At 45.6% G+C, this 15,530-nt stretch overlaps 1 protein-coding gene across 3 annotated transcripts in view; it reads right to left on the bottom strand.

Annotated features, from left to right (window-relative positions):
* Window positions 1-15,530, bottom strand: part of chl1b (cell adhesion molecule L1-like b) — a 56,306-nt gene that overhangs the window by 16,546 nt on the left and 24,230 nt on the right. For 2 of the 3 annotated variants that reach the window (XM_086117515.1, XM_086117512.1), the window contains exons 4-17: window positions 7,511-7,699; window positions 5,427-5,535; window positions 5,065-5,255; window positions 4,520-4,642; window positions 3,819-3,989; window positions 3,583-3,612; window positions 3,376-3,487; window positions 3,123-3,304; window positions 2,671-2,802; window positions 1,658-1,798; window positions 1,258-1,369; window positions 652-818; window positions 410-575; window positions 189-313 (exon numbers count right to left, since the gene is read on the bottom strand). In XM_086117515.1, the coding sequence (XP_085973641.1) occupies window positions 189-313; window positions 410-575; window positions 652-818; window positions 1,258-1,369; window positions 1,658-1,798; window positions 2,671-2,802; window positions 3,123-3,304; window positions 3,376-3,487; window positions 3,583-3,612; window positions 3,819-3,989; window positions 4,520-4,642; window positions 5,065-5,255; window positions 5,427-5,535; window positions 7,511-7,619 (1,870 nt within the window). In that variant the 5' untranslated portion in view covers window positions 7,620-7,699. Of the gene's footprint in view, window positions 1-188; window positions 314-409; window positions 576-651; window positions 819-1,257; window positions 1,370-1,657; window positions 1,799-2,670; window positions 2,803-3,122; window positions 3,305-3,375; window positions 3,488-3,582; window positions 3,613-3,818; window positions 3,990-4,519; window positions 4,643-5,064; window positions 5,256-5,426; window positions 5,536-7,510; window positions 7,700-13,577; window positions 13,751-15,530 lie in introns of those variants that run through there. The other variant, XM_086117513.1, reaches the window with a different exon arrangement.

Raw genomic sequence — 15,530 nt, forward strand, 5'->3', positions numbered from 1 at the left:
ATTGGACACACCATTTTCGTCTGTGCTTACTATAGCGTGAAATCCAGCATTTCACGATGAAAGCCGTATATGGTGTGACCATGGCTGAGGCTCGCTGACATATTGATCTGTTGTCAAATGTCATTGGGTGAAGATGTTCTCAGGGTTTCCTGGGCTGGACATGAAATTGTATTTCTACGCTCGCTCACCTAGCACCATGAGCAACGCCGACGCCGTGGCCCCGTCCACCGGAGTTCTCGCTACACATTTGTACACGCCCTGGTCCCCGTGGCTTACGTTGAAAATTTGAAGGTTGCCGTCCTCTACAAAGTATCTGTCAACAATATTGATGAACAAAGAAGCACTAAAATGACACTCCCGCGGGGAAAATTTTTAGCAACGCAGTACAAAATTGCGGGAGCCGACCGACCTTGAACTCTCTGTATCATTGAAGCCCACGTCCGCGTCGTCCTTTTGCCACAGGAGCCGAAAGTCGTCGACGAAGGACTTGTCGTATTGTGCCAGGCATGAGAGCTGGGCCGTGGTGCCGATGAGGACCCGCTGGTCTTCCGGGGCCACGGTTATTCTCGTGGGATCTTTGTAAGTAGGGCACTCTTTTAGTTGCCTCCGACGACAAGCCGCTACAAACGCATCCATTCTAACGCGTCGTACCTTTCACGTAAAGCGAAGCTTCGATGGCGGATGTCCCTTCTGTGTTTTTGCCGTAACATGTATACTGTCCCGTGTCCTCTTTTTCTGCTCTGTAGATCTCCAATGAGCCATTGCCGTGCACGGTAAATCTCGGCCCCACCAGCGATTCGGAGGACTCATCCTTGCTCCTGGAAACGGTCAAAACGTTAAAAAAAACGTGTCAACTTTTCAGAAGATTCAAATGATGGGGATCATCATCGGGCTTCGGACGAGTATGTTAGAACGGGTTCTGCTATCATCTCCTCCAATGTTCTCCTGAGTTGTGCATAGTCAACTTTGTTGCCAGCTAAACTGAACGTATGTTGATGGCAACGTGACGGCACGAGGTCGTAAACTTGCAGGTTTGATGATTGATCGACACGCGGTCATTGCTGTTGCTTCTTAACGGCACGCTTTGTCATTTGGGTTAAGGTCAAACACCACACTTAACAAGGATCGGGGACCCATAAAAAATATGCTGGCAAGAAAGAGGTTTTCATGGTGGACGGCCATGCCGAGCGCATTCAGTGGTTGAGATCTACCGCCCCCTATTGTTGCGAGGAAGAATAGCAAGGCCTTTCCACCCACCAAGTGATTGTGGAGGGCGGGGAGCTGAAGACATTGCAGTGCATCATCACTCCCCTCCCTTCGACGGCGGTGTAATCCTCGCCCTCCTTTGTGAGAATCATTGGAGGCAGATCTGCAAAGCGGAAGATGCGGATGAGAAGCAGTGTGAGCTTGCGACGCCAAACGGCGCTGCTGCTGTGTGAACAAAAGAAGGCGCGGCATCGAGCTGCAGCGCAGTGCAGCGGCCTCCCTGCCTGACCGACTCCAGTGCAAAGTCATTGAGTAATTTCACATCCACGTCCGCGTCACTCACTCGCAAGGCGCAACTTTGCCACTCATTCCAACATTGTCATTCACATCAAGCTCGGAGACTGGCTTGAAAGGAGAACACGCTAAGTCAAGTCATATCAAAGATACGCACTCATGACCATGATGTTTGCGTTGGCAAGGAGGGTTCCGTGTCGGTTGGACGCTTGGCACTGATAGACCGCACTGTCAGATGCTTTGGCGTTGTGCAAAACGATGGTGTCGTCAAACACCTTCCTGTTCGCTGCGGGGGCTTCTGCAAAGTCAGATCAAAGGCAACTGAACGCAACAACGGCATTGTTGTCAAGACGGTTGAATAAGCAGGAAAACTTTGGTGCCCACACTTGTTTTTGTTTTTTTGGTCGTCGTTCACTTTACATTATCGGAGCATGCCGAGAGCTACGTCGGTGTTGGCAAGCAGCGTACGTTCTGATGCCAGCATCATGATTGCCACTGCCAGTAGTTTGGCTCCTGGCCCAATCAAACAAATTCCTTGTTAATGGCATATTTGAATCCTGTTCATGACAGACAGAGCAAATAGTCAAATGTTTCTCAGTTTGTTCGGTTTTTTTAAATTATTATTATACTATCATCTTGTTGGGTGGCACGGTGATCGGCCGGTTAGCACATCCGCCTCAAGGTTCGATTTCGGTTCCGACCGCCCTGTGTGGAGTTTGCATGTTCTCCCAGTGCCTGCGTGGGTTTTCTCCGGGTCTCCTCCCACATTCCAAACGCGTGTGGCAGGTTAATGGAACACTCGAAAATGTCTGGCTGCTAACCAGTTCAGGGTGTGCCGGCGACCCTTGTGAGGATAAGCGGATTTGAAAATGGATGGATGGGTATCATCTTGTTGTTTGATTGGGCAGTTAAAAATAGCTCCTTTGGATACCATCTTTGTATCCCAGTCGAGAGATTTCAATCTGAGTTGGTGACAGCTCAGGACGAAGCTGAAAGTATTTGAAAGAAGACTCCGCCCATCCCCTGAGCATGGGAGAGTACGCGAGCATTCCGCGCGGCTTTTTTGGCACTCTCGTGCACCGTTTTCGCGATCATGCGGCAAGTTTCGGAAAGTGTACGCGAAGCGACACAAAGCTGCTGCCGATCGAGACGAGTGGCATGAAGACGAACCATGCAGAGGCAGCCCATTCACCCTCCAAGTTATCGCTGGCTGCGGAGTGCCAGTCGCCGAGCACTTGATGAGCACATCGGAGCCAATCGTACTGAGCTGACTCTCGGGCTCCGACAGCCACACCGGAGGCTCTGCGAAGACACGCAATCAGGGTGATTTTGATCAAACCGAATACAGCGGTGACAAAGCAGCTACAAGGAGACAAGCGGGGAGCAGTTGACCGCATTTCATCAGCCTTGCACGAGAGCCCCATGGCAAGAAAGCGATAGTCCGCCTTTCCAAACGTAACAAAACTTGACTCCTCGGTTGTTTTGCATGTGTGACGGGACGATGACAACAATTTCCCTAAATCCCATTCCACACTGATCTTTTAAGAAGCTGCTGGTCACCTTGTTATGAAATTGCGTCTCAATGAAGAGCTCAAAACGTCGTCGCTGCTCATTTGACGTACCTTCAACGGTGACTGTGAAGTAATGGACCACTTCTCCAAGTTTGTTCTTCGCCTTGCACATGTACTTGCCGCCGTCTTCTTGTTCAATACGTGGCACAATCAGCAGCTTTCCGTGACTCTCCAGTTTGGCTCTCGTTGGAAGCTTATGGCCTATTTTGATCCATTCCACCTGCGGAGTCGGACTGAGAGAAAGATTCATATTGCAGTTTCATCTTCTTTCTAATCAGTCTGGCATACACGTGGTTGAACTCACAATCCCTCAGGAATGCACTCCAGTTTCAAGTCCTCTCCCCTGACAAGATGTTTCGCTGTTCTGACACCAGAGGGCGTCATAAGCAAGGGCCTCCGCTGCAGGATGGCATTAGCTAATTGGCACATCAAGCAGGGAGAGTAGAGATGATTATTGCACTCTCTCTCTCTCTCTCTCTCTCTCTCTCTCGCTCTCTCTCTCAAAACTCACCAGATTCAGGACTCATGCCGTGACTTTTTTCTGAAATGTGGGAGGATGGGATGAAAAAACAAAACAAAAAAAGTGGATGCAAAATAAGAAATACCACTGAACTCACAAACTAAAACCAGTGGGATGCATGTGAACAAGACGGATCAGCACCGGCGCGGCGGTTTAATGGCAAATATGGAAGTGCAAATAAATCCTACTGATTAAGGAGGAAATAGTACCAACAATAATGCACCTACTTGTCTTGACAACGACCGACATGGCTGTCTTCTGAACGATGGTTCGTATTCTTGGGAAGGCAGCGAAGCAACAGTAGTCCCTCCTGCTGTCCTTCTCCTCCGCGTGTGAAAAGTACAGATCTCCATTCAAGCCCATTGACACCCTCTCGTCTTGCTCGATATGTTGGAGGTCTGCACATACCAAATATTCACACGTCAGTCGTTCGTTAATCAAGAAAATAAGGTGACAAAAAAAGCAATTTTAACATTTTTGGGGGGGGGGGGATGTCCCTCATACTGAGCTTAATGTCTGTCGAGTACGTTTTTTGTCGTCACCAGTAAGACAAGTCAGCGCACTGTTTGAACAACCGAGGCACTCGAGGAGAACATTTTTTCACTACTTGTGAGGACACGGAGCGGACTCGTGCATGGACTTTACGCTGGTTATCAGGGAGAGCTAAATTCATTTTTTCAGGGCAAACTGTGCTTGAGTTGACAACTGTGTGCTACTAGTATGACTAGTGACACTATGACTAGTTAACATCAAGATCTTCAATGTAGTGGAAAAAAAAAAATACAATATCTACTTGTCCGATAGTGTATTGAACTATCTCACTAATAAGGACAAACAGCATACTAGTACCGTATACGGACTGTAAGTGGAAAGTGTGAGCCATCGTGACGCTCGGCGATAACATTTATTAGTGAGTAGCACCACTTACTGATAGTCATCCAATAGATCTGCAGAGGGGGTATTCCTTTGGGCGGGTCGCATTTTAAAGTAAAAGACTGGCCTTCCTCCACCACAACAGGATCAAGCGTTTCTTTTGGAAACTTTGGGACATCTGGAGACAAAGCCATACAAAATCCTTCAAATAGCGTCACGCACGGGTCGACACAACGAGCAAAGCCTTGATGTTCTCCCAAAGATGGCTCTGAGAGAATCCGGTGTTTTGCTTTTCCAAACCGAAGTGGTCAACCTCGGAACTCAGGATGCGCTTCGAGTGTGCGGGAGCAAAAATGCAATTGTTTCAAATCAGATGGAGAGGCTCAAGGCCTCGGCGTATTTGAGATGTGCTTCAAAGCTTGCTGCCACAACAAATTGACTCACAGGCGAGCGGGTCAACCGACAGTTACTCAAATCATTTAGCTCTGAAAGAGCTGTGATAGAGCAACACAACCCCCGCCACACACACACACCCACCCACACACACACCCACACCCACACCCACCCACACACACACAGGGAGGTGTATGTGTTACTCACGAGGGACGATGAATTCAATCTCCTTCGATGTGGCCGTCCCCAGTTTGTTCGAGGCGTAACAGAGATACGTTCCCTGGTACTCTGTCAGGTTGCCGTTATTGGCTATGACAAAAGTCCCGGAATCCTCTTCTTTCATCAGACGGGGGTCGGAAGAGGGGTCGAATTCTTGGCCGTTTTTCATCCATCGGAATCTACACGGCACAAGTTGTGACATAGCATTGCCTTCAGCTGAGATTGCAGCGTGCACGATGGCCAGCGTTGATGCCGAGAACCACAAAGTCGAGATTTGTCCCGGTCTGGGCAACGTGTCATTGTTTTCGGGCTTTCCATCAAGCCGAAGCCATGCCAATGTCGCTACTCACTCCGGCTGGGGATTCCCTTTGGCTTCGCACGTCATGGGATAACTCTCATCAAACGGGAAGGCGATCAGGGAGCTTGGCGACTGGGCGGTGATGGTGGGCAGCTGCTCAACTGGGACACAAACCAGAAAGCTTGAACATTGGAGTGACTCGGAAAAGGTCCCATGCGGACTTCCACGACAGTCAATATAGTTTGAACGGTGCAGGTTTTAGAGCTGGTGTCTTGTGCTATTCTTTGAGTCATGAATGGTTTATATGTATCTGTACCATGAGGCATAACTGTACAATGGAATATAGCTATTTAGGCAATACAACAAGAAATTGAGAGTTGCAACGTATTTCACAAGATAAACACACAATCGCCACAATGCTTAACAAAAACAAAAAAGGCTCAACGTGAAATGGGATGGGCCCCTGCTCAAACATAGGCGGTGTGTTCCACATCATGCGTCACGAGATGAACAACTGAGATGGCAACGGAATTCAAACAAAGTTACAGTTTGCTGGAACAAACTTACTGTTGACATGACCTAAAAGTAGAAAATCCAAGCGCAGCAAGTGGGAAGAATACAAACAAAGTAAAAAGTAGTTGGGGATTCATTCCTTTTTGTCACATGCGATCCCCCCCTGAAGACAGACCTCCCAAAAAGTTCTTTTCATTTTTTAGAAGAAAAAAAAATGTTTGAACTGCTCTTTATCGAACCCTGCGAGACAGTCTTGAATAATTCAGAGGAGGAGGTTTTGATATGTGTTTCCAAGGAAACTCAAATACCCACAAACACAAACGATCCAAGAAACATGATTCAAGATGGATAATAGCAGTAAATATATTCCATTCACACAGTGCTTGATCAAAGTAAGCGTACTCTAAATTATTCAACCGCTTTCCTTCTCCCAATGAGAATAGATTTTTTTTTTTGCCTTTTTGTTTATGATAGTACACAAACGCAATTGTAAGAATTATAAATAACCTTTCCTTGCAGAGTTGCTACGTGGTTAGCACAGATTCCCCACAGCACCGAGGATGAGCTGCAAATTGGAATTCATCTCAGCTCAGGTCTTCCTGTGTTCAGCTTGTGTGTGTGTGTGTGTGTGTGTGTGTGCTTCTCGTGCGCACGTGTGGGGGCGGTCGCCATGGTTCAACTTCCTCCCACATAAAAATGCTTCAGTGAAGACTCGAGATTGCCTGTAGGTGCAAATGTGACCGTGAATGGTTGTCTGCCTCCGTCGGGGGTCGGCTCTGTGATTGAAAGGTGGCAGCTGAGGGTTTAAGTACCCGACCCGAAAGTCAGCCGTACCATCCCTGCAAATCTGCACATCTCTTGATCAACAATTCACTTCACTGTCAAATGGATTTGAACGCTGCGTTATTTGAGATGGTGATGTCAGCTAGTGCTTCATAAATGCGGGAAAAAAAAACAGATGGTCACCCCAAGGGCATTCAAGGAAAAAATATATATATTAAAAAAAAATTTAAAAAGAAAAAAGTTGAAATTTTGGGTGTCAAGCGCCACACACAGCAATAGTTTTCCATAAAGTTTCCCCGTGCATGTGCTGCTGTTGAGATATTCCTTGTTAGAAGGTTTCTTTCACAACACCGATGCCAGCGTCGTTAGCCCTTCGATGATGTTTTTCCTCATGCGTTAGCATTAAGCTAGCAGACTTTTAATGGGCAAACCGGCGTGCTCTTTTTGAAATATGCAATGTGTAAACTTCAACGGGGAAGGGCGACAAACAGCTTGAGTGAAGCATTTTTTTTGAAGAACTTGTGACGATCTGCCAAACGCGGTTTTGACACCGTCGCAGCCACCGTTGTTTGCAACAATGTCGAGACCTCGGCCGAGGGATGGCTCATACCCTAAAAAACTTGAGTCCGTCTTGATTATGGTAGGTCAGCTGTTGTATATGGAAAAACAAAAAATCATGCCTAAACGGTTGAAAAGCATGAAGCAAGTTGAAGTTTGCTCTTCTCACAATCCAAGGTTGTGATTTTGCACTTTCAAGTTGAGCAATTGTTTCTGTGTGTGTTTTTTTTTTTCTCTTTATGATTTCAAGTCCTGTCTTAAAGAGTAAAAGTTGCCACTAACCTTCCAGCGGGATCTCAAGGGCTGCAGTAACATGAAAGGCACAGATAAAGGTGACTGGGGCAAGAATGGCCGCCATTCTCCAGCTTCTCTGGAACGTCATGGCTTTCATTGTTGATCTTGGGCGTCAAGAAACGAGCGGGCCCTGGTGTTTCCTCAGTTTTTCTCTCTGGTGTGGTGAAGAGGTGGTACCTGTGAATAGAGAGCAGACGGAGAAGCCCCCCGTGAGTCCTTCCCCCCCACGTTCTGGCAAAGCCCAGACAACAACAAATCCCCCGCGACTGAGCGCCCGCCCGCTCCCTCTCGTCAGCCATGCAGAACCAGGCACACTCAACATGTTCGTTTGCGGCAACCGGGGGCTCTGCTCAACATGTAAATTGCGACGAAATATTCACATCAAAGTCTCCTACCTACCCACTCGAGTCAACCGCCCACACGCAGTGCAAACTCCATCACTCGCCTCTTACTTTTTTTAGTTTGATGTCGAAACGCCCATAGCCACATAAAGTGGATTTGCTTTTGGACAATAAAAATAAAATAAGGACACCTGACAAATGTGTTAAAGTGCACTGTGATCATTTGAAATGTTAAAATCAAGCCGTCCAATTCACAGCCTCAGTGATTTAATCAAATAACTGTTTGAGTGATAATAAAGCTTTGCAAAATTAGCATGGGGCAACATGTGCGATGTTGCCGCCTGAGGACCGCGAAGCATCGTTCAATAGTTGTCTAACAGTTCGCAGTTCAAGCATTGCCTGCAATCGACATTTTTCCAGATTTCGAAGCCCTAATGAGCACATGAGCGGTCAGAGAGTGGAAAGAGAGAACTTTGCCTGCTTTAGTGTCAACCCTCCAGGGTGCAATTGGCTTGCGCAGGTTGACGGTGACCCCGCTCACTATATCATGCAAAAGAGCTTGCTTTGCCAGCTTGGGAAGAAGCAAGAAAAACTGGAAAAGTCCTGGTAAGACGCTGGGCATGTTAGTCACAGCCGAAATGGGCGAATAAATTGCAAGGAGTAAAAGCCGTACTTTTGACGGTGACACATCTATGTCAAGAGAAAGTGAGAAAGAAAAAAAAAAAACACAAGCTCATTCCTGCGCAAATCAAGTGCAATTCCATGTCACGACGGACATTTACTTGCACAAATACGCGTCACTTTTGTAAAATAAATAAATAATAAATAACAATGCTGCGCTTCCATGGAGGACCGGCCTCGACTCTTAGACTGTTATAAACTACAACTGAAAACTGCTATGGTGACATTTTTGTTTGCACGACAACAAGAGATTTGAGACACAAAACTGGAACTTTTGAAGAAAAAACAAACACTGCAGTATTGTTCCTATTTACATTTTCACGCACTGAAAAAGGTGCGTAGGTTTTTTTTTCTTTTTTTTTTTTTTTAAACATCAGGAGTGTGTCGTGTGACGTTTGCATTTCTCAATCTGCGATTGAAGAAAAGTCATTCATAACGAACCAGAGACCAAGGGGCAGATTCAATTAATTCTGTCCAGACGCGTTCTCCAATGACCAGGCGCTCTGATCTGAACAACCATTCCTCAAGTTAATGGTATTAACTCGGGGCCTCCTGGGTCGATACGACGATTTCAACCATCTTGTGACCTCAGATCCACCCACATATATCAGCAGCGGGGTTCAGGGCTCTCGGTTAGCCTTCCACACTCAATCGCAAGCCAGTGCTCGTGACCTCTCCTGGAAGTAAATAGCAGCGTTTCACTTGCCCGAGGCATTTGTTTGTTTCCCACACGTTTTGACGAATGCTATTCCACACCGAATAAAATCAAAAGGTAGAAGCTTGCTCTCATGGGCGCACACTTTGTTCAAGAGGAGGAGGTGTGATTCCCCAAAAACATTTCTTGAGAACGAACACTGCCATCTGGTCATGGGAGGTTCGCAAAGGACTTGAGTGGGGTGAGTGATCATGTCGACGTTGAAGTCACGGACGTCTACGACGCACATGAGGGGTCCCCTAAAGCTGGCCTGATTTAAAGACCCCGGGGTCTTCTTAACCCTCCGCCCCTTTCAACAGCGATCAGAGCCGCCGGAGATTGATGAATCGGGCAGGAGGGTCAAAAGTGTTCGCTGGGGGAAGGCCAATATGAACCCGAACTTTGGGGAGCCAAGACTCAGAGGGCCTCGGGTGCACTGCGGTGGAGGCGGGAAGGGGAGGCAAATCCAATCACTTTTCACCGTTTGGAAAGTCGTGTTCTTGAAAAAAGGGTCAGTCAAGATCCAGAAAGACGATTGAAATGCAGACAAAGAACTTTTTTGTTCTGCTCATGGGCGCTTCACTCATCCTTGGCCGACTTTATCATCTTGCAGGGTATTAACCTTCCAATCGATTGATCAATGTCATGTGACATGTTTCTTGGTGAAGAAACCTTTCAATTTCCTGCAGGCATCATGCATTCATGCTTTGCCCATTTTTAATCTTTTTTTGAAATTAATCATCTGGATTTAAATCATTTAATTTTGGGAAGGAGCAGAGGGGGCGGGGGGCTCAAAACCACAGTAAGAAAATTGCCAAGTATTTGAATCATTTGAGGTGCTACAAGGCAAATGTCTTGTCGACTTTTACAACCGAGGTCCTCATGGAGTTATTTTTGTTCGAGCACAACATTTGAAGTTTGAATAAAAACATACACCATTGTACTCAAAAAAACTACTGAAAGATATTTGCGTGGAAATCAGCATACTCCAAAGGCTAACATATAATGTAGCCATTCCGTTTTTAGCTGCGTGGTTCAAATAGACTCGGCTCAAGTGCAGACTTCTAACGGTTGGTCGTGATCCAATTTTGTCTGTATTTAAAACTAAAAAAGTCATTTTAGGACAAACATCAGTCCAAATTGTCATCATGAATAAAATATGAGGTTGTCAGTTTACACCGATTTGATGTAGCTGGCGGAATGTCAAGATCGTGACGGTGCAAAAAATCATGCCCACAAAAAAAATCTGAAGCGTCCCATGGTTTTCGGGTGTTGATCTGGTGGACAGGTGACAAAACTGCTTCAAGCGTTGTAGCTATGACGCTTGGGCCTTCGGTTGTGCTGTTCAACTTTTTATTTCCTTTGTGTAGTCCTCCGAATGGCACGAATCAGATTTGGTAACTCAAGCCTTCGGCTTCCACATTCCTCCATATCACGCGGTTAGGTGGTTATATACTTTTCTTCGCTTCAGGCTTTGATGGTGTGGCATCCAACCGCATTTTGACATATTTGCAGCAAATTCTGCATCTCGATGACTGACTCAATGACTTATTGACTGTTGGAAAAAAAGTTGGCAAACCCTGTTGGATATTTTTGGCAAGCTTCATTCCTTATATCGCGGCCATCTGGCCTGCCCTGGCACCTTGGCGTTGACCCTCAAACACAGTGCACGTTTTACAAAGTCACCAGACTGTATCACGGCTCACTCCATCGGAAGATCACACAGAAAAGTTGCTTGGGTGGGAATTCGGCACGCTTGTGGATTTGTTGCCGAGGGCGGTGCGGGGTCCAAGAGAAACCATGCAAAGTTCAGATCGGTAGGCTCTTGAGCTGGCACCATCTGCTGCTTTCTCACATAAAGACAACAGACGGGCACGTGTGGACTGAGTGTAGTTTACTGTCAAAGCCTGTAATAGGATTAAGCAGCTCACTCACTATTTTGTCAGGATGGATTAAAATATTGCCTTTGCTTAAAACCAGCGATGGAGCTCCACACGCTTCTGACAGTCATTAGAATTACAATGCCCCCCCCCCCCAAAATCATTAACCATTGATCAACAAAGTGCATTACTTTTCTTATCTTTGGGCGTACACTGTGTCACTGTGTTCAGAAACCTGCGGCATTTCTTTATTCCCCCCGTCCCCCCAAACAGTCTTTCCTCTGACAATAATAAGCGCATTCAATTTGCTACTACAAGCTTGGCCATGCAAGTCATCCATTATTAAAAACATTATTGGTTGCGCAAAATCTGAAACAAGACACTAAATGAGATTGGGAAGTGGGAACAATATTGGATAATTTGCTTCTGTAATTGTCCAATTTTGCTGCACTTCAGGAGCGTGACAGTTCAATTATGCCACCATTAATATTTCAGGAATGTGTAGCATTAGCAGGCGGAGGGCACTTTCAGGACTGTCACAGGAGGATGAGAGAGGGAGTGAGGGCGCCGGCACTCAAAAAATGAGGCTCAGTTGGAGTTGGATAGAGAGCTGATGCACCGGGGCGCCGAGGGTCTGCGACCTGTCTGTTCTGGATCAACTAATGAAGTCTGGCCTCCCTGATCCAAAATGAACTCAGAGTCCAGAGAGTTGTCACAATATAGGAAGAAAGAAAAGAAAAGTGAAGACCAATTATATTCTCTTATTTTGATCATCAAGCCTCCACAGTGGTGCCTTGAAACCGGATTTTTATTCATTCCCCTACATATCCTAAATCAGATTTTCCCATGAAATTGAATGAGAACGCCATTGATCCGCTCCAGCCTTCCTCCAAAATACAACAACAATGGTTAGCATGTATATTGTAATGGGGAAAAAGGAGCACTTAATGTTGTGCTTTGTAAAAACATGCAATAGTGACATCATTCAATAGAATTAAACAAAATTACATGGCACTATTCACAGGGTATAGGGAGCAGGCAAAAATCTGAAAAATAAAGCCAATTCAGCTGTGTTTAAAAAAATCTTTCACTCCCTTGATTTTATGTTTAGTTTGACATTAACCTTCAACTGGGGCTGGCAATATGTGTGTGTGTGTGTTTGTATGTGTGTATGTGTGTGTGCGTGTCATGTTTTGTTTCTGGCGTCGGTTTGTTATTTTGGTCTCCTGTAGTTTTCAGGACCTTGTTTGTATACTTCAATTAGTTTTTTTTCCGGTGTACTCCTGTTTGTATTTTTGTGAAATACATTTTGCTCAGTCCAAACGACTCCTCCTGCCTCCCTGCTTTTTGGGCTCCTCCACCTACCACCTCGCGAACGTGACATAATCTGATTATTGCCGCATGTGCTGTCCCTCCTCTGAACCTGTTCATATGTTTAAGCTCAGGGGAAGGTGTGCCGCACCTGTCTGGATCTCGTCTTATGACGAGTTCATCGTTTTGCTTCTGATCTAGCGTCTTTGAAGCCCAACAGGAGTGCCCCCTGCCCAGGACAGTCATCACAACAGGGAGAGATGAATTAACTAATTGGACTGCGCTGACTGGAGTCGTAATTTTGTGGCAACAAGCACGGGGTTCCTCTCTCTCCGAATTTCTTCACTTGCTTTGACGAAGGCTGGCAATTTGCCCTGATCTTGCTATGTATGCCACAGCGGGACATGATTAATGGCACTTGTTTCTCAAATCCACAAGACGAAAGATCGTATTTCAGCCATTCGACCAGGCTTGATTTCTCATATCAATCTGAACAAAAAATGAGGGAAATACTCTCCGTGAAGAGCAGAATTACCAGCAAAACAAGAGTGTCGGTGTTATACTTCACTGCTTGAATTTCCTGTTCTGTTTCTGAGCAAAGCATCTGGACAATGTTACAGCGGGTACGCTGTATGATCCGGCGATCAGAATATGTGGCCTACTTCCTGTTGGAGGGTCAGGCTGAGGTTGCGTTGAGACAAATCCAATGGAATGATTACAAGACCAGACAACTCGGGATTTACAATGCACTGTCTGTATTTATACCGAATACTGAAGGTTTATAAACATTGCACAACTGAATATTAATAGTGGTTGAGGTCTTTTTTTTTTTACGCATCTATACAGAAATTGTCTTCATAATAAGGTGTAAAAGTATGTATGTGGACTAGCAAATGACACATTTATCCCTGTAGAAGATGACAAACACACTAGCAGAAATATTTAATAAGATGGTGTAAAAATGTGTCATTTTTAAAATATTGTGACATTCAGGCAGCAATATTCCAGAGGTAAGCATCATGACTTAACTTTTTCAATGCTATTCGGTCGGTTTACAGTCAATTGCAATCCGGCTTTGAGCTGCTCAAGAGTTGATCTCGAAAGAGAACACAGAACACATGCAATCTGGTGTATATACCGGTACTTACAAGTGACATCATCCTTTGCGCTGGTCCCCATAAGGCATGTATACATTCCTTCCAAATGCAATAACATCCAGTATAAACAGCAAGTATTTGTTAGTAAACGGGCGGAAGAATCAGAGCTGAGCTGTCTCCGAGTTTTGTCAGCGAGGCTTAATATGGAGGAACGTGAGCATCGAGGACCCTGGTCACATATGTTGCCTAAAGCCTTCGGCTTGGTTAAGACGCTCATTAAGCCTTTGACAATCAATCCCACAAAGCCTCGTGTAAAAGACTATTCACATGGAGGGGACAAAGGAGCGGTGGAATGCAACTTCCACTCCCCAAGCCGTCCTTGCGGCACACAACTAGAAACAAAGCTGGATAAAAACGTCATCATGACAAGAGTGGCTAAAATGAACTGTTAGCGGTGCTACAAAAACACATACGAACAATGGCTCAATCTTTTTTGTGCATTACAAATAGTGATTGCAACCACATTTCCAGGCATGAAAAGACCCCACATGTGTTCTCCAAATGACTATCAGTGATTTACTCGAGTGTCTTTTCTTTTGCTGTAGACTGGAAACATACGGATGCGAGCTGAAAAGATGAATATGATGACATTTATTTCCACGCGCCGTATGTATACGGCGTACCTGCTACATCCAGTCTCTTAAAAGGCAGCATTATTTTCACAAAACCACAGAATCAAAGGGTTAGCAAATGAAATGGAACGGATAGACTTAAATTATCTTCAAGTGAATATTTTGGAAAATCCATCCATTGTCATCACCGCTGATCCTGAACAAGGGTGGCAGGGGGAGGAGCCTATCCTAGCTGACTTTGGGCAGCGCAACACCCTGAACTGGTCGCCAGTCAGTCGCTGAGCACATAGAGAGAGGAACAACCACTCGCTGTCACATACACATCGTCAGGGGTCCCCAAACATTTCCCAGTGAGGGCCAAATAACTTTTCACTGTAGAGGGTCAGTTTGTAACAAAAAGTGTGATGATCACAGAGGTCTTTTCCATAAAGTTACACATAACTAAATGTTAACCTTTTCTGGGATCTGGACAGGAAAAAAGGAATCCGAGAACAAATAATAACACTCTTAATGAAGTAAATTACAACCAATCAATTATTCTCTGACCTAATCTTTTTGACATTATTTATTTGATAAGGGTATGTCCAGGAGTTGCTTTGTTATTTTGGAGCAAAGGGTTTCGGATGGGGCACAAAGGTGGAATCGAATGTAATGTTTTATGCATGTACAAGTCTCCATCACGTGGCCGGACTGAAAACAAAATGAGAATGCATCTCTGGTATTGTTTAGGGGGCCGGGCAAAATGTGGAGGCGGGCCGTAGTTTGGGGACCACTGGCGTTAAGTATTCATACTGGTCTACTCTTTGGAAAACACACACACAGTTTGTTGCTCGGCAAGAACATTGAGTCGCGAAACAAATGAACTAATCGAGCGTTTTTCGACTTTTGGCGTTACACAGAACCTGATTGTTCTACTCCGATGAACAGGGAGCTCGACTCAAAAGCCACACTGACGGACTGGGGTGACTGAAAGCTCGGCTGAAGTGCTGAGACTGTTGATAAGAACCTTCCATCTTCAAAAGCTAAAGCACTCTCCCACAGCAAAAAAGGGGGGCAGTGGGGTGGGGGTGGGGGCGGGGGGGGGGGGGGGGGTGAAGTGCACCCAGTCTGGATGATGAACGATGGAGGCACTGGTCTTAGATTTTAGTTTTACCAAGGAGAAAGGCAGGAGTGAGATAGGGGGATGGTTATGCTTGAATTATGCTGATGTGAGTTGTAGCCGCAGTGGAAATGCAACAAAAGCTTGCTTGCCTTCACGGAACTAGCAGCCAGAAAGGTAAATTATTTCTTGGACCTTTTTATGAGGTTGATGGTTTGAAATATGCAGCATTAAAATGATTTATCAGTGCATAATTGATGTTTGTGTGCAATA

This window comes from Hippocampus guttulatus, chromosome 8 (genome assembly GCF_054856545.1).
Source record: "Hippocampus guttulatus isolate MCC_2025c chromosome 8, RoL_Hgut_1.0, whole genome shotgun sequence".
NCBI classification, from domain to species: domain Eukaryota; kingdom Metazoa; phylum Chordata; class Actinopteri; order Syngnathiformes; family Syngnathidae; genus Hippocampus; species Hippocampus guttulatus.